Source organism: Budorcas taxicolor, chromosome 21 (genome assembly GCF_023091745.1).
Source record: "Budorcas taxicolor isolate Tak-1 chromosome 21, Takin1.1, whole genome shotgun sequence".
In the NCBI taxonomy this organism is placed as follows: domain Eukaryota; kingdom Metazoa; phylum Chordata; class Mammalia; order Artiodactyla; family Bovidae; genus Budorcas; species Budorcas taxicolor.
The window spans coordinates 73,484,184-73,501,381 of record NC_068930.1 but is presented as its reverse complement, the minus strand read 5'-3'; the positions used below and the strand labels follow the sequence as shown (position 1 = coordinate 73,501,381).

Here is a 17,198-nt window from a genome sequence, read left to right as displayed (position 1 = left end):
CCCCACCCAGCCATGCCAGCCACACCACAGCTCTGTCCCGTCGGCGCCCGAGGAGCCAGGGTCCCACAGCCCCCCACCAGGCAAGGCGCAGGCAAGGTCACAAGCACAGGGCGGGCAGCCGCGTGAGCTGAGGCTGACGGCATGCGGGCGGGCGGCAGGGGCGCCACGGCCGCCCGACAGAGGACAGTCCACTGACCGGCGCTGGGCCCGGACAGAAGGGCATTTCGTGAGCAGGGGGCCCGGGTGGGGGCAGGGGCGGCCCCAAGGTCTCTGCCGAGTGACAGGTGGGCGCCAGGCTAGGGGCACGGCCCAGCCCGCGTGGACTGCCCTGAGCCATCCGCCACACACACGTGAGCACAGCACACAGGCAGGCGCGGAGGGCCGGGCCTTACCCCTGCTGGGCATCAAGAGGCGCTTCTTCACGTTGCCTGGCAGCGCCCGGCGGCAGGAGAGAGGAAAGAACACACGGTCAGCGGGCGCGGGCGCGGCGGGCGCGGGCGCCGCAGGCCCCCGGACTCACCGTCGACCCCGTTGTGCTGCTCGTAGCCCCTCTTGCCCAGGATGGTGGGGGAGCCGCTGCTGATGACAGGGCCCGACTTGGCAGGGGCCGGGCCGCTGAGCACGCCAGACACACTCTTCACTGGGTCGGGCTTGGGGGGGCGGGGGTGCGTCTCTGCAGGGCCAACACAGGCAAGTGGGCACAGGCTGCCCCTCAGCGGCAGCCCCACGACCTGGGACGGCGTGGGCAGCCCAGGCCTGGTAGGCACGCCAGTGTGGCGCCCTGGGCACCCCGAGGGCAGCGACAGAGGCTGGGGCTAGACCCCATGGTCCAGTCGACGGGCCCACCGGTGACCACCACCAACCAGCGCGCAGGCTCCAGAGCCCCACAAATGAGCAGGTCCCCTTAGCGGCCACAGAGCTGACCGCCCAGGCTGGCCACTGGCCAGATGATAAACTAGGGTCTCCATCAGCTGACCATGGACAGGTCACCAGACCGGCTCCAGGAGGCGCAGGCCTACACCTACCAAGCGCCCCAGCCCTCAGCGGCTCTCAGAGGCCAGAGCCCAGATAGCAGGAGAGGCCACAGCCGCCTGTGTCTCCCGGGAGCCCACCAGCTCCGAGCGTCTTTCCCAAGGGAACGCGGGCACAGGGGGAGGGACCGAATCCTAGCCCAGCCCAGCAGAGCGGAGGGCCACGGACAAGCGGGATGCTCGAGGCCCCAGGCCGCCCCTCTGCGTCCCTCCTGGGGGGCACGCCTCCCACCCAGCCCAGAGCCCACCCGGGAGGGCTCAGCATGGAGAAGACCACTCCGAATCCTCACAGGACCCTGCGGGCGAGCTCACCGAGGAACCGCAGCACGGCCTCCAAGGGCTTCCGCGTGGCCTGCTTCAGCACCAGCGGGCTCTGGGAGGCTTCCGGCAGCCGAGCCGTGCCTGCGGGAGGGCGCCAGGGTCAGTGCGCGCGCCCGCCAGCAGCACCCCACCCCGCCCGCCCCGGGCACACTCACACTCGGCCTTGATGGCCGCGCCGTTGATGGGCGTGTAGGGGTGGCGGGCGGCGCGCCAGGGGCGCAGGATCTCGCGGCACAGGCGCCGGGCGATGCGCGTGAGCTTGGTGGTGTGCAGGTAGAAAGCCTGTCGCGTCTTCATCGCGAACTTGGGGCTCCCGCTGCTCCGCGCCGGGAGGCCGTGGGGGCTCTGCGGAAGGGGGCGCGCCGCCCCGACACAGCGCCATGACCGCGGGCCGGGCCGCAGGGGTGGGCGCGCGGGCGGGCGGGCGGGGCAGGGCGCAGGGCGGGGCTTACCATGTTACTGCGGTTGGGTCCCGGCCTCTCTCCATCTAACCGGGTTGGCATTTTCAAGCCACCATATTTCTTCCAATATGTCCAACAAGATGCGCAGAGGCGACACTGCATGTTAGGGGGACCCCAAGAATACCACTGGTAAGACTGGGTGGCTACGGACAACAAAGTTGAAAATAGACGGATTCTTAAGCAGAACCAGTGACGGCAAAGAGCATTCCACAGCTGCCGCCCGCCCACACCACCCTGGGCCCGGGCACCGCGCTCCCCTTGCTCCCCATCACGGCTCCTCCCGGCAGAGTGCGACCCCCGCCCCCAGGCCGGTCCCCGGGACGGTGCAGGGCTGCCCAGGGCAGTGGACTAGGGTGTGCCTGGGGGCACTTACTGTAACAGCTCTCGCAGGCCCGGCCGGCCCCAGGGCTCTGGCCTGGCGGCCCCGCGCCGTTCACCACGCCTGCCTTGACGTTGTTGACGCTGATCTGGTTCGGGTTTGGCTTGTTACTTGGGTAGGGGAGAGAGGGAGGGCGTCACGGGAGCACGGAGCCCCGGGCGCACAGCTCTGGAACCCCGGCAGCCCCATCCGTACTCGCCTGGCCGCAGGGCGGCTGCCAACCCCAGCTCTCTCCCCGCGGGCTCAGGTCAGAGTCAGACCCCAGGCGGGACGGCCTCCCGCCTCCGCGCCCGGTGCTGCCTGGCTGGCCGAGGGAGAGCCAGGGCTGGGTTCTGCCCTCCCGCCACCCCTGCCATCCTGGGCTTCAAGGACAGGCCCCCGACTCGCTCAGACTCTGAGCCACGTGAGGCCAGCAGCGGGCCTGGCCCACCCGGGGGCGTGGAGCCGCGGGGGCGGTGCTCCAGGGGTACACTTACTAGTTGGGGATATAAACTTGCTTCAACTTGCTCTCCGCTTCAGCCGCTTTCAAGCGTTTCTTAAAGCACAGAACACAGGGTCAGAAGCGGGCAGCTGGGTCTGCGGGGGAGACCCGCCTGCGCCGGCCGGCCCTCACCTGCTGCACGTATCTGTCCGTGGTCTTCCACATGTAGTAGTACTCGATGATGCTGGTGAGCGACTTCCAGGGAAGCTGTGGAACGCAGGCGTGTCAGCGGGGGGCGGCAGGCCCTGCTGGGCCCCGCCCAGGCTCGCCCCCTCCTGGGCAGACCACATGGCAGAGAAGCCCTGCCCAGGTTCCCTTCCTGCCGCAGCGCCCGCGCCGGGCTGGCTGGCTGGCTGGCTGGCTGGGTGGGCGGGCGCTTCCGCCCCTGGTGCACAGTGCCGGGGAAAGGGGAGCAGTGCAGGAGGCACCCAGGTCCCTGAGCCCTCCAGGCTGCGGGCTGCACATGAGAGAACCCTCTGCTCCCGCGGTTCTGGCGTCACCCCGGGCTCACAGGCCAAGCCCAAGTCCAGCAGGGCTTGTGCCACCTGCGGGCCTTGCCTCCCCTGAGCACCTTCACCCACATCCGCTGGGGTGAGCTGATCGCAGGCTACGTGTCTCCTGCACCTGGGCCGTCACACGGGAGGCGTGAGGTGCCTGGGGCCTGTGGGGGGCGCGCTCTGCTTATTTCTGGTGGGGAGCCCTTGCCCCCCTGCTGAGGTTTCGGCACACTCTAGCATGTTGGTCAAGGGGCTGGCTCAGGGCTCAGCCTGCACCCGTGGCACCAGGGCTCTGCAGGGCGCCCTGAGGGCCTCCGGGCCACACCTGTTCTCCACCTCCTGCAGTGAGCCCGGCACCAGCTTCATCTGTTCCAGTGGAGATGCTGCTGGGCATCAGACGCGGGCAAGGCTGCTGCACCCCCCCAGCCTCTCCCTAGGGCCTGTGGTCAGGCCGGCTCGGCCACCCTGCTGCCCTCTCCGCATGGACCTGCTCCTCTGAATGACCAGCATTTCGCCTCCTTTCAGACGAGCTCAAGTGTGTTTTAGGGGCCGTGAGAGTGAGGGGGCCCTGCAGACTTGATTCCCACGCGCTCACTGGGGAACACTTCCAAGGACGTATGCGGAAGCTTGGCTGGTTAAAAACCACCGGACTCAAACACGCCCGGGGCCTGGGGGCCAGCGAGGACCTGGAGGCGCAGCAGGCGCCTCTAACAGGCGAGAGGACAGGGACAGAGAGCTGGGGAGCAGCGCGGCCCTGAGCCCGCCCCGCGGAACTCACAAAGTCTTGCTGAATGTCTGTGAAGTCCTTCCCGTACTTTTCCAGGGCCTCCTCGAAAAGGCTGGCCTCCGAGGCTGACCACTCCTCCATCTCGTCCCTGCAGAGCACGGGCCCGCCCTGCGGCACCAGGGCTGAGATGGCCTTGGCGACGTCGTACACGCTCCGGTGCAGCGTGTCCATGGCGTGGAACTGTGCAGGGCGGGAGGCAGGGTCACCGGGGCCCTGCGCTGGGACCTAGCCCCAGCCCAGATGGCGGACACACCCAGGTCATGTGTGGAAGGCCACAGGCTCGGGCCTCTGGGGAGAATGTGGGGAGAGAGCCATGGGCAGGCAGGGCCCGCCCGGGGCACGTGAGCCTCCTTCTGGGAGACTTGCTGCCCGAGACAGGGCGGGAGGAAGGAGCAGGGCGGCCCCAGGATGTGCAGGTCAGCCTGAGCCTGTGCGAAGACAGGGCTGCCACGCAGGGCCACTGAGAGCCCTGCCCTGGGTGGGGCCGTGCCCAGGGGCTTGGCCTGAGCAGACCTGCTGGGCCTTGCTTGGCCAGCGCCCACTTACCAGGGTGATGTCCCGGGAGGCGGCCGCGGCGCTCATGTGCAGGCTGGGCTGCCGGACGGAGCTGCTGCAGTCCAGGGCCCGGGCAAAGGTGCCCACGGAGCTGGGGGGGGGCGGGGAGGGGAAGAGACGCTGACCGCTGGAGCAGACAAGCAGGAGGCCAGGCAGGCCGAGCCAGACACGCAGAGGGGCCCAGACTCGGCTGTCTCGGGGAGGAGCGCTCTGCTCTGGAGCTCGGGGACTCTGCCTGTCTCCGCAGAGCTCTTCTCCCGAGACAGCCTTTGGGTTCCAGCGCTGGATGGCGCCCAGCCCAGGGCGGGGCTGGGGGGAGCATGTGGCCTGAGTGCTCACCGGAGCTGCCCAATGGGGGCCAGGGCGGCGGCCTCAGCAGAGGTGCGCGTGTCCAGGAGGCCTGGGCCTTGGCCACATCTGCCCCAGCAGCCTCAGCCCGGTTTTAGAGCTGGACAGGCACCCTATCCCACCCCGCAGTCTGCGGGAAGAGCCCCGGCATGCTAGGGGGCCCTGAGCAGCCCCTCAGAGCCAGCTCTGCACGCAGGAAGGGCCAGGCCTCCCTGGGGACCACAAAAGGGTCGTGACAGAGTGGGCCCCGCCCCGCTGGCCTCGTGTGCCCTCGCTGGGCAACACCCCAAGGAACAGACGTCCCAGAGCCCACCAGAGTGGGCGAGCAGTCAAGGCAGCGCCAGCTTGTGCCCTGCCTGCCGGGAACTCACCGGGCCACCACCAGGAACTGGTCAATCTGCTTGTCCACGAGTGGGTTGCGGGCCTCCCACACCTTGGTCTCCAGCTTGGACTGGTCTCGGCCGTCCTCCTCGCCTGTGGAGAAGGGGTGCCGCGGGGTGAGGCTGAAGGGGCTGCAGGAAGAGCCCCGAGGCTCTCGTGAGAGCTTGGAGCCAGGGGTCCCCTTAGGGCCTGGCCTACTGGGGTGAAGAGGGAGCACCGCCTTCTGCAGGGAGGGAGAGGGTGAGTGAATCCGGGGCGGGGACATGGCACACGTGTGCACACACACACACAGGTTCATGTGTACACACGCGCGCACGCACACACACACATGGACGCGGTCCAGTCGGCGTTCCAGGGCAAGCGTGGCACGGGGCAAGCCTTCGCCTCTGGAGTGGGGTCCAGGTCTGGGCCCCCGGGCATCGGAGGAACCACCAGGACGGCACCAGCAGCGCAGCCATGGGGGGAAGGGCGGGCAGTCCGGATCTGATCGGTCGAGCTCTTTACTCTAAGACGCTGCAGGGTTGGGTGCCACCGCGCCCGGCCCCCCGTGCCAGCCCCTCACCACCAGTGCGCTGATGCCAGCTCAGCAGACACTCGCCCACCACCCGGGGTCCTGAGGCCAGAGGCCTTGTCTCAGGGCATCTTCTCCCTCGGCCTGTGGGTGGCACGGGGGAGCCCAGGGCCCGGCCGTGGACGCTTCTGTCCTGGGCAGCACCTATGCCAAGGGCCAGTGTGCTCTGATCAGCAGGGGGGATGGGGCCACGAGGAGGGTCTGCAGAATGCCCACCCGGCGTGGCTGGGCTGGCATGGAGGACACATCACACCCACCCTCAACTCGGGCACCCGAGCTGAACACCTGCAGACGCCCTCGGCCACGGTCACTCTCGGCAGGAACCCGCTTCAAGGCCCAGGACCCCTGTGCACTCGGGAAGCCCAAGGAGCCTGGGGTGGGCATGGGTCAGCAGGGCCGGCACGGCTGAAAGTCACTGGGGAGACACGTGCCCCCTCGCCCTGGGGAGGTCACCCTGGTGGGCTACAGGGGCGCACTGGGCCAGGGGCCCATGGAAGGGAAGCCTGCAGATGTGCAGGGCTGATCCAGGGATGGGGCGCGGAGATCCGAGAGCCTGGGGTGCCAGGTCTGTGGGACGCGATGGGGCGTCTGGAGGATGGGCATGGCGCGCTCCCTCCTGGCGGCTACATGGCACTGAGACCCTCCCCGGGGAAGCCAGGGACCCTCCCCTTGGATCTAGGCCCCAGTGGCGTGGCCAGGCAGCCAGGCCCAGAGCCCCAGGTGCAGTGGCAGCCCCGTCCCAGTGCCACGCCAGCAGGCGGGCAGCATCACGGCACACTGTGGCCGCCACACACACTCACGGACGGGGCACAGGTTCACACTGGCAGGGTCCATGCCCCAGGAGGCGCGGGGAGACAGCAGGCTGAGGCCTTCGCCAAGGTCCCCGAGTCAGGAGCGGGAAAAGCCTGGGCTGTGAGCAGGGCTCGCCCAGGGCCCCTGAGAACAGAGGCTCAACCCCACCGAGCACCCAGGCGGTGGGCAACGTGAGCTCTTTGGACATTTGAGCCACCAGCATCCTCCTGAGGCCTCACCAGGAACCCTTAGCCACCCCGCGGGAGCGCAGGCCTGGGGGGCCCCGGGGACTCCCAAGGACGCCTGACCCCGGAGGGGTGTCTGTGCAGGAGATGCAGTGCGGGGGCCCCCAGGATGATGCGAGTGCTCATGGGGCCGGAGGGAGGGGCGGCCAGGCCCGCCTGCGACGGAGCTGGACACGCAGGGCGGACGGGGGAGCCGCCCCACCACCCGCTTTCCACGAGCCTGGCTCAGCAGACAAGCAGGTGCCACGAAATGGAGACCGAGGCCCCCGCAGGGAGGCGGGTGTGAGCGTGTGGGTGAGGTCCGAGTGAGGTGTGCCACACGTGTGTGCACATGTGTGCAACAGGAAACGTGCACACGGGCCAAGAGCAGAGCCCGGGACGAGCGGAGCGGCTGGGGGTCGGGAGGCGCAGCAGCCGCGGAGAGGGGGCTTTTGGGGATTCCTGCACAGAGGAGCCTGGGGTGCAGAGCAGAGGGGGAGCCAGGCCTGGCCCACGCCCCACCGACGCGGGAGACGCTCGCCAGGGCCGCCTAAGGACGAGAGCGGAGCGGCCACGGGCTCCACGAGGGACCCGGGGACCCCGGGCGGCCTGGGCACCTCACACGGGGCCAGCTCTGCAGGGACACCGTCTCCAAAGAGAGCAAGGTGCCCAAATGCCCCGAGGCTAAGCGCGTGTGCGGTCCAGCTGCCAGACCCACCTCACCAAGCCACGTGAGCAGGACAGGAGAGGACAGGATGCCCACGAGCGTGGACCCCACAGCCCCCTGCATCAGCCCCACTTGCCGGGGCAAGGCCACCACCCAAGGGATGAGGGCCACTCACGGCAGGCCTGCTGTCAACCATGGGGCCCCTGCAGGAAGCAAGGCCTGGGGGATCACTGGGGCCCGAGTTCCTCTGTGCTGCGTGCATGGGGACAGACTGAGCTGCAGGAAGGGGTCAGGCCCGCCCGTGACCCCTGGGCCGCTGGAGGCCTGAGCGGGCAGGGGAGCCGGGCACTTCGTCCCCCGAGCACGGTGGCCTCGTGGACAGCACCGTCCACCAGAAGTCAGTGATACCAGCAATCACTCAAACGAGCTCTTTGAACAGAGAAAGAGCTTTCAAAAAGTTATGAAAACAACTGCTAAGAGGAAACAAAGTCTCCAGGTAGCGTGGAGGGTCCAGCGACAGGCGCTGGGGGTGCCGGGCCCGCCGCGCCCCACCCACCTTCTTTCAGCAGGTCGGTGATGTCCGCCTGGTACCGGTTCCCCACCCGGATCTCCCCCTTGTCTGCCAGGAGGGTCTTCTGCTGGGGGTCGTAGACCAGGGAGTAGAAGAAGAAGTCCTGGAAAGCAGCGCGGGGCGGGGCTGTCACGCTCAGTGCTGCCGCCGCGCGGGCAGCCCCCCGAGCCGCCTCGAGCCCGTCAGCAGCAAGTGTGCAGCTTAGTTTACAGGAGCATTTGACAGCAGCAAAACCCCGAAGACATCTGGGAACAAAGCTGACAGATTCTGGGCTCGGCCTCGGAGGAGACGGCAGGGTTCCCATGCAGTTGTCACAGGAGACACACACAGAGCAGCCACGTGACAGGACGTCCCGGGCCTGGCGCCCAGAGCTGGCTGCCCCCAGCCCGTGGGCACCTTCCTTGGCCCCCAGGAAGCGGCATAGAGCCGGCCTGGGCCGCTTCTCGAAAGCAAGCCTGCCACCCAGGGCTTCCCCTGGGGCCTCCCTGTATCCCGCAGGGTCTACCTGGCCCCGCGCCCCCGCTGTGCCCGACTCCACTGTGGCTGTGCCCCACAGCCCTCAGCCCCAGGTGGCAGCGGGCAGGGGCTGCCCCCGCATCAGGGCCGAGGGCTCCTGGGCGTAGGTCCCGTGGGCTGCAGCTGCGTGCCTGTGCTGCCAGCCCCTCGCCTGGGCCACCCCCCTCTCCTCGGAGGCACCCACTCCCCAGACGGGTGAAGGAGAACAGCAGAAGACGCCCGCCGTGCACCCTAGAGGCACACGCAGGTGCTTCGGCAGGACCCATGCACCTCCAGAGGTTGCTCACAGCCGCCACGGCACTGCTCGGGCGGCTGCCACCGGGGGGCCTTTCCCAACTGCAGGCCACGCGTCCGCTCCCCAGGGGAAGCTGCCTGGGGCCACGGCCCGGCTCTGCCCGCCACCTTTCCAGGCCACACCAGGCCTCCCACAGGCAGGGGCTCCCGGGGAGCCGGGCTGCCCCGGCAGCTCCTCTGCGCCGACTCCAGGCTGTCGCCTGGCGGTTCTCCAACTCCTGAGTCAGGCATCAGGGAGGCCGCACACCAGGCCGCCCTCACTGGATCGCTGGACCGCAGGCACCGGCAGCCACCTGCGCTCCCAGTCCACACCAGCCCCTCCGCTCGCTCCTCGGGGCCCCGGGCGAGCCTGGCCTTGCCTGGGGAGGGTGCCGCCCGCAGGGGATGACACTCCGGCAGGAACTGCAGGGATCCGTGGGCAGGTCCCCTGGGAGCCAGCGGCACGTGTCCCCGTGGCCGTGCCCTGACCTGCCCTTGCAGGATAACGCCTGAGCCCCGCTGCGGCGACCCCTGCTGGCCCCCCGGCTTCCCTGGAGATGCGTCTTGCTGCTCCGGGGACATGCGTGTGTCCTCTGGAGATGGCTCTGATTATCATGTTTCTCGGGAGAGGGGACGATGGACAGGCAAGCCCGCCAGAACCACCCACCCTGGGGGTCACGGCGGGAGGGACAGCGGCCACAGGGTGAGGAGCTCGGGCATCACCGCAAGGCCCGTCCACCAGTGGGACGAGGTTGGTCCCCCAGCCCGGGCAGCACTGACGACCCGTTTCACAAACTCAGACTCTTCCGGTTGCCCGGCCAGCAATGCTGGGTCGGCGCAGTGTGGCCGGGACATGGCGGCCAGGACGGCTGGGTGGGCACCCGCCTGCTGGGGAAGCCCAGACGGCAACCAGGGCAGCTGCCACCGGCCTCCCTGCCCCCGGCAGGACAAGCTGTGCCCCTCGGGGGGCGGGGGAGCCTCACCTCCCGCTCCAGGTAGGACTTGAGGGACTCGGTCTCATTCAGCAAAGTGACGCTGCACTTCCCCCTGCGAGGCAGGACACAGGAGGGCGGGCATCAGGGCGGGCGGGTGCTCCCGTGCCCACCCAGGCCTGCGGCACCTGGCGTGCGGTCCCTGCCCCGGTCCCCGCCCCAGGACTGCAGTAGTGGTCCCCGCCCGGGCCTGCAGCCCCTGACGTGCGGTCCCCCGCTCGGGCCTGGGATACCTGACCTGTACTCCCCGCCCAGGCCTGCGGCCCCTGATGTGCGGTCCCCCGCTCGGGCCTGGGATACCTGACCTGTACTCCCTGCCCAGGCCTGCGGTAGTGGTCCCCCCCCCGCCCCGTGTGGTCCCTGCCCAGGCCTGCGGCCCCTGATGTGCGGTCCCCCGCCCAGGCCTCCGGTACCTGATGTGCGTGGCAGGCAAGGACTCCAGCTGTCTGGACAGGAACAACTCCCGATGCCGCAGCTGGTGCTTGAGCTTCTCAGGCAGGTCCACCATCTCCGGGTTCTCCAGCTCCTCCTCTATTTCTCCTGAAGGACAGAGCAGACACAGACTCAGGCCACCGAACAGACCCACCCACTGGCTCCCCCAGCCCCCGCCCCGCAGGGGGCCCCGGCAGGCACTCTAGCCCAGCCGCCCCAGCAGCCCGCAGCCGGGGAGTCTCATCAGGAAGGAGGACGTGTCCTGAGCCAGCCGAGGGGAGACAGGGGAGACGAGGTGGCCGCTGCTGCACGTCCAGGGCTGGGGGGCAGAGACCCCATGGCCATGTCCCGTGCCCTCCCTGCACCAGAACCCCCTCAAGGCCAAGCTGCAGGGGGGGGCAGGCAGGGGCGGGCATGCAGCCCGGCGCACAGGCGCCAGGACTCTCCGGCAAGGGCGGCTCTTACCTTCCTCGCCGGTGTCGGCCCCCGATCCGGTCTTATAGCAGACTGACAGGGCTATACAGCAGACAGACAGACAGCGCCCAGACAGCAGGTCAGCCTCAGCACCCAGCCTGGCTGAGGGGGTGAGGCTGGGAGGCAAGGTGGACAGGAGCCCGCAGACCACCCGGCCAAAGCCAGAGGACGTCCCACCTAGCTGACCTTGGCCCTGCCCATCCCCACGCCCACGCCACCCATCCCTCCAAGCAGACCCCAGACCAGCCTGGGCTGGCCTGTGGGGGCAAAGTCGGAGGGAGGCAGACCTTCCAGAGAAGCGGGCCCAGGGAACCAGGTGGGGGCGGGATGGGTCCCCAAGCCAGATCAGCGGCACAGCTTCCTGCCCGGGGTCCTCAGCCACCCCCCACGGCTAGGACACTGGCGCCCACAGGGAGAGCCTGGAAGTCTGGCATGTGGGGGGCAGCGGGGGGCCTCCAGGATGTGGACTCCGCACAGGCAGGCCTGGGGCGGGAGTGCCCTTGGCAGTGGTGGTCTGGGGCTACGCAGGGGGACAGGGAAAGCCAAGCCCATAGCCAGACGACCCACCACCCCGAGGCCCCCAGGAGGCTGCATGGAGCACGCTCGGGCCCCTGTGCGGCCTGCAGCCCTCTGCTGCCCCCCTGTGGTGGCTGCGCAGGGACCCGCGCTGCCCCCTACGTGTCCACAGCTCAGCAGCCGGGGGGCTGGGGTGTGGGCAGCTGGGGAGGAGGCCGGGCCAGGTTATCTGGGCGGGGGCCACAGGGACCTGGGCACCCACCCACACTGCAGCCACGTCACACCCTGCCAACCCCTGGGGACCCCAGGACAGCCCCACGCAAGGGGGTCACCCACACTCAGACGGCCCCCAGCCCACACTGGTGCTCATACCATCCAGGGGCAGCCTCGCCGGCCCAGCAGAGCAGCAAGGAGCCAGGGCCAGAGACAGGCCCTGGGGGCCCATATCATGGCCGCAGACCTCACCCTCCTCATGCCGACACAGGCCCACCGGGGCTCCCAACCGTCAGCAACACGAGGAGCGGCCAGGAGCCACACTGCGGCCTCAGGGGCAGCCAGGGCTTCGGCCAGGCTGACCCCTGCCCCCAGGAGACCAGGAATCTCTGCACGGCTCTGCAGCCACAGACATGAGGGGGCTGTGGTACCCAGCGTCAAGGAACCCAGGGGCACACAGCCCCTGGGGCCTCACCCACACACCCCACCAGTTCCCCTGAGCCCCGCACTCGCTCTGGGGTTCCTGGAAGGACCTGTCCCATGCCCACTGCTCCTCAGGCAAGGTCCGGCTCTCAGGACAGCTCTGCGGGAGGCCCATGCACCTGTGAGCAGGGCCGGGCAGGCAGCCCGAGGCCTGCAGACCCGGTGAAAGCGTTCCTGCTCTGGGGAGGCCCAAGGGCCCGGGGCATCTGTGCTAGCGGGGTGGGGCGCAAGCTCGTGCCTCGGGCTCCAGGCCCAGAAGCAACTCTAGCAGCAGATCCGACCACACAGTGGGCGCCCACCCAGCCTCCATCCCTCCTGCCAGAAGAGGCCCGAGTATCCTTCCCACTCCCCTGGTCCAGCCTGGCCCCATGAGACGGAGGGTCCTGGGGAGACGGAGGCCCTGCCCTGAGCCGGGTGTGGGGGCCTCCCCAGCCCCGCCAGCTCCCTCCTTCGGGGGGACCCACTCCCCTCAGGTCTTGTGACCTAACACTTGGACAAGCTCCCCTGGGGCCCAACGTCAGGAGAGCTGGGCCCGTGGACACGGCCGCCACCGTGAGCAGAGGGCCAGGGCTGCGGTCACTCAGGGCTGGGCACGGACACGGGAGATTGCCCACCATTGGCTATGCCCGGGCCACACAGACCCCCGGCCTGCCTTAGGGCCCTGACCATCGGGATGGCGCAGATGGGGCCGGGCCCACTAACACCGCACCTCCAGGATCCAACTCCTCTGCTCAGCACGGGGAGGCCGCAGGCAGTACCCTGAACCCCACCCCTGCCCCTATGGGCAGAGCACCAGGTCCTGCACTGGACGGAGGCTCGTGCCACAAGGACGCTGTCGATAGGAGGTACGCATGCATGCACGCGGGCCGGAACCCACAGGTGGAGCCCGCCCCCACCAGAGGCGCCCGCCCTGCGTGGCCCACCCCCAGGCCTGAGCCCAGGCCTGTGACCCCTGCACTGTACAAGGGGAGGTCCACGCGAGCACACAGACAGCAGCCCCGCCCCCGGCTGAAGGCCCCGGGGCACGGGGCGGCGCGCGGGAGGACTCACTGGCGTGCTTGTCGGCCAGGGCGATGAGGCTGCTGGAGATGTCGCGGCGCCGGTAGAAGCACACCACCTTGGCCTCCACGTTCCCGCTGGCCGTCTGCAACAGCAAGGCGGGCCCTGAGCGCCCTCGCAGGGGCGGCCCCTCGCAGGGGCCAGCACAGGGAGCCACGGGGCAGGGCACGCCGGCCAGGGCCGGGGGAGGCTCAGCGGACCTAAAGCCGCCCGCGCCCCTGCGAGCGGACACCAGACAGGCACGACCGAGGACCGGGCGCCGGTCCCAGCCGCCTCGTGAGGAGAGCCCGAGCCTCGAGGGACGCGGGCACCTGGGCGGGAGCGGTCGCCATGGCCCGGGACAGTCAGGCTGCCGAGGCCCACGAGGCCCCGACCGAGTGGCAGCCAGGATGCGGCAGAGCCAGGGGCGCTCGCCTCCCCCGGAGGAGACTGTTTAAACTAACAGCGTTCACGGCGTTTTTAACAGTAATACAAGGGCGGTATCACAACCCTAATCTTCGCAGAATCTAAAATGTTGCAGAAATTTTCACATTAGATTAAATAAAGTCTCTTTACACAAAGCATTTAACTTCTAGTTATTCAACTCCATCAGACCAGGAACCTTTCAAGGAAGTCTTCAGAGCTTCTCACGTTCCTGACGCAAAGTAAGTGTTCCCCTCTCTGCTGCTTTACGAGATCGCCACAGAGACGTCGGAGGGCACACAGCCTCCCTCCAGCCTACAAGGGACGTGACAAGAACCAAGATGTCTCCAGGGAAAACTAAGGTCCAGAATACTTGCAGGTGGCACACCCGTCCTGAGCGTGGCCAGGCCCATCGGGACGCAGTCTGCAGGACTCACAGGCGTCCCGAGTTTTGCGCACTGTGATTTCCAGACCGAAAAGCAATCGCTAGAAACAGTCTGGAGGGCATCCGACGAGCTGGGGAGGACGAGGGGCCTCTGACAGACGCAGACATCCGGCACCTCAACAGGATGGCAGCAGCGACTGGATGGAGCCGGGAGGCCAACCACGGAGCAGCCGGGCTTGTGTCTTCAGGGCGCCATCGCCGAGCACGCCCCCAGGGGGCCCTGCCCTGGAGCAGACGCCCTGCAGGGTCCTCCGTCAGGATGACAGTGCGGCGCGCAGGGGATGTCCCGTTGGGCTTGGCGACACCTACTTGGTGCCCCTTGCTGGACTTTGCGGAGATTCCCACACCCGGGTTCTGACCTCACTCTGAAATCTGCCTTCTAATTCCTGGGGGGAGCCTGCCGGGCCCCCCACAGCCCCGCCCCGAGGGTCTGCCCCTCCCACCCCCACAGCAGGCCTCTCCCTGTCCTTTCAAAACAGCAAGTCATCTGCTCCAGCGGCGGAAAGACTTAACGTTTCCACGCAGTCAAGGCAGATCCGATACAAACCCAATCAGACTCCTAAGCGGGAAACTCAGCAGTCCCCTCGCAAGCTCACGGAAGCCCCCAGTCCTGGGAGGGCCAGGGAAGGGGGTGGCAGGCACAGCTCGAGGAGGGTTTGCGGGGTCAGAGGGGAGGGGGCGAGCCAGCAGCGACGCAGACCCCAACCCACAGGACGACAGCAACTGCGCTTTCCTTAAACAAAGCTCACTGTCCACTTGCTCTCCTTCACGGAAGAGCAGCAAAGCGCGGGGGTGGCCCCGCCTGCCACGCGGCCCGCTCCCCTCCGCCCGCCACAGGCCACTCCAGGGCCTGCCTGCTCCGCCTGCTGGGAACCCCCGCACCTCCCCAGGCCGCTCCAGGGCGATGGCGTGAAGACAGGCCAGACACCTGCAGGGCACCCTTCCGCAGGGGCATCCGCTGTCCTGGGGCTGGGCAGGCCTGCGGCTCTGGGAGGAAGGCCGCACGGGCAGGTGGGGTGGGGGAGCATTTCCTCGGTCGCTTCTCCGCCTGCGAAGCCCCTGTCCCTCTGACCCCTGCTGGCTGGCTGCTGGGCCCCCAGAGGATCCTCCACTTGACTGACTTCTCTCTCTCTGTGATTTCGTCCCAGTTTCCACGAGCACCTTCCAGGGGTTACTTCTCCCCGAGTCTCCCAGCCCCACCAACCGCAGCAGTGGCCATGTCCCTGAGGGTGCCTGGCGCACCTGGCCTGTCTCCCTCATCAGCTGCGCCCGCGTCAGCCCTGTCCCCAGCCGTCGTGACGGGCCTCACAAGGAAGCTGCCCTTCCGTCTTCCCGCCCCCCAGGCCGCCGGCCAAGGGCAGGCGTTTCGTGGGGACAGGGGCTCAGGTCTGACCCCAGATCTCGCCCTTCCCCAGCTCCCATGTGCGTGAAGCTGCCAGGGCCCCGGCCACCGTCAGGTAAGAGCCCTCCGGCTGACCGGCCTGCAGCCTCTGCCTGAGCCGCGCTCGCCCAGGCTGCGACCGCCTCTCCAGCCGGGATCAAGCCCGGTGCCCCACGGCAGGGAGGCGGGCAGGGCACAGGGCTGAGGACCAGCCAGACCGCGGCAGAAGGCCGTGGGCCCTGGCTCCTGCGATCGGCCTGCCCCTGCCCCACCTGCAGAGGCCCCGGGCAGCCACGGGCAGGGATCAAGCGGGAGGGCCGCAGCCAGAGCAAGGGCCCCACGGCTGCTCTGAGTGCCCAGCCGCCACGGCCCCACCGGCCGAGGAGACACTGGGGGCAGAGGCCTGGCCCTGAGCTGCGCCCTCAGCCGGTGCCAGTGCCCACCACATGGGGGTGACTACCTGATCCCGTCGCAGCAGCGGGCACAGGGGAGCCCTCTTGCCCTGTGGCTCCAGCAGGCGGTGAGCAGGGGGCAGGGGAGGTGCCCCAGGGCCCAGGCTCCAACAGCGAGGCCACCCCACGGCACATCCTGGCCAGGCCCCAGCCCCAGCCTGAGGCCATCCGGGAGCACCGGCTCACTGCAGGCAGCCCCAGGCTGGGACTCCGGGGGCCCCAACTTCCCACCCATGCCTGGTCCTGGCGAGCGTGGTCGTGGGGCTGGGGTGCAGCCGCAAGCCAAGTCTGATCCTTGGGGGATAAGTGCCCTGACCGGCCTGGCATGGAGGCCCCACAAGGCAGCCCCTCGCCTGCACGGGCGACATGGAGCTTCTCGGAGGGCTGCTCCGGGGAGGGGGCCACAGCCACCCCCGCAGGAACCTAGCAGGGAGCAGCAGCAGGCCCCAGGGCCGCTGACCGGGCTCCACGGTGGCTGAGGAGGAGGCGTGCTCGGCGGCCCCCTAGAACCCCCGCCCATGCGGCCAACCGGGTGGCCTGCAGGAGAGGCGGGGTGGCTCCCGGGGCTGGAAGGGCTCAGGAGCCCCCGCCCAGGACACTGCTGGTGTGGGGCGGGCAGGGAGATGGGCAGGGGCGTCCTTCACTCTCACTCCTCGGTCGGGGCGCCCCCCCTCGGCAAGGCCAGCAGAGACCCCGAGGAGGGGGCTCCAGCAGGGACGGGCACACGCTACCTTGTTGAGCTCTTCGATCCTCCGGATCAGGTACGGGTTGCTGGAGGAGTTCTCGAAGTAGACGTAGTCTGCAAAGGGGGTGGGGGAGAGCATGTCAGCTGTGCGGAGCCCTCACCTGCCCCAGGGTCCTCGCTATGGGGGTGGGTGAGCTGAGGCAGGGTCGCTGCTCCAGGCGGGCGTCCACAGCCCGCCCCCTGGGACATCTTCACAGTGCGGGGAGGCACCTGGGTCGGATGGGTGTGGCTCCAGAGACATCAGCACAGGGAAGGGCTGCCAGACCCCACCCCACCCCACCCCACGCACACCAGTCCCAGCCCTGGCAAACCACCACCTTCCCTGGAAAGACGAATGCGCTGGACGGGGTCCTGGACTCCCGCAAGGGCGGGAGGAGACCGGGCACGCAGGGGAGCAGGGTCCCAGGCCTCAGGTCAGGGCAAACTCCCCTCACAGAAGTTCGTTTCCCCAAAACCCTGGGGTGGGCGCAGGGAGGCCTGCAGTGGGAGCAGGGGGCCTGCCCGGGGAAGCCCAGGACAGCCACCAGGCCACCGGCTGCCAGCCCGGCCGTGGGCCCTCACCTCCCCGCGCGCCCGCAGGGGATGGCTGCCCCGCTGGACTCTGCTGAGGCTCGCACACGGCCCAGTTGACCCCGGATGGACAGTACCCCAGAGGGGTCACAGCAGGGGTCACACCATCCGCGCTGATGGGGCGGGGGCTGGCCATGCGGTGGGCGCAATTTATCACATGCAGGCTTGTTCAGTAAAGC

General features: G+C 68.9%; 1 protein-coding gene across 1 annotated transcript in view; it reads right to left on the bottom strand.

Annotated features, from left to right (window-relative positions):
- Positions 1–17,198, bottom strand: part of MTA1 (metastasis associated 1) — a 33,044-nt gene that overhangs the window by 3,644 nt on the left and 12,202 nt on the right. The window contains exons 2-18 of the mRNA XM_052660152.1: positions 16,436–16,503; positions 13,016–13,109; positions 10,745–10,795; positions 10,261–10,387; positions 9,839–9,902; positions 8,052–8,169; positions 5,232–5,334; positions 4,504–4,603; positions 3,949–4,137; positions 2,806–2,880; positions 2,669–2,727; positions 2,187–2,302; positions 1,805–1,956; positions 1,508–1,697; positions 1,344–1,433; positions 521–673; positions 393–428 (exon numbers count right to left, since the gene is read on the bottom strand). Of these exons, the coding sequence (XP_052516112.1) occupies positions 393–428; positions 521–673; positions 1,344–1,433; positions 1,508–1,697; positions 1,805–1,956; positions 2,187–2,302; positions 2,669–2,727; positions 2,806–2,880; positions 3,949–4,137; positions 4,504–4,603; positions 5,232–5,334; positions 8,052–8,169; positions 9,839–9,902; positions 10,261–10,387; positions 10,745–10,795; positions 13,016–13,109; positions 16,436–16,503 (1,785 nt within the window). The remainder of the gene's footprint in view (positions 1–392; positions 429–520; positions 674–1,343; positions 1,434–1,507; positions 1,698–1,804; positions 1,957–2,186; positions 2,303–2,668; positions 2,728–2,805; positions 2,881–3,948; positions 4,138–4,503; positions 4,604–5,231; positions 5,335–8,051; positions 8,170–9,838; positions 9,903–10,260; positions 10,388–10,744; positions 10,796–13,015; positions 13,110–16,435; positions 16,504–17,198) is intronic.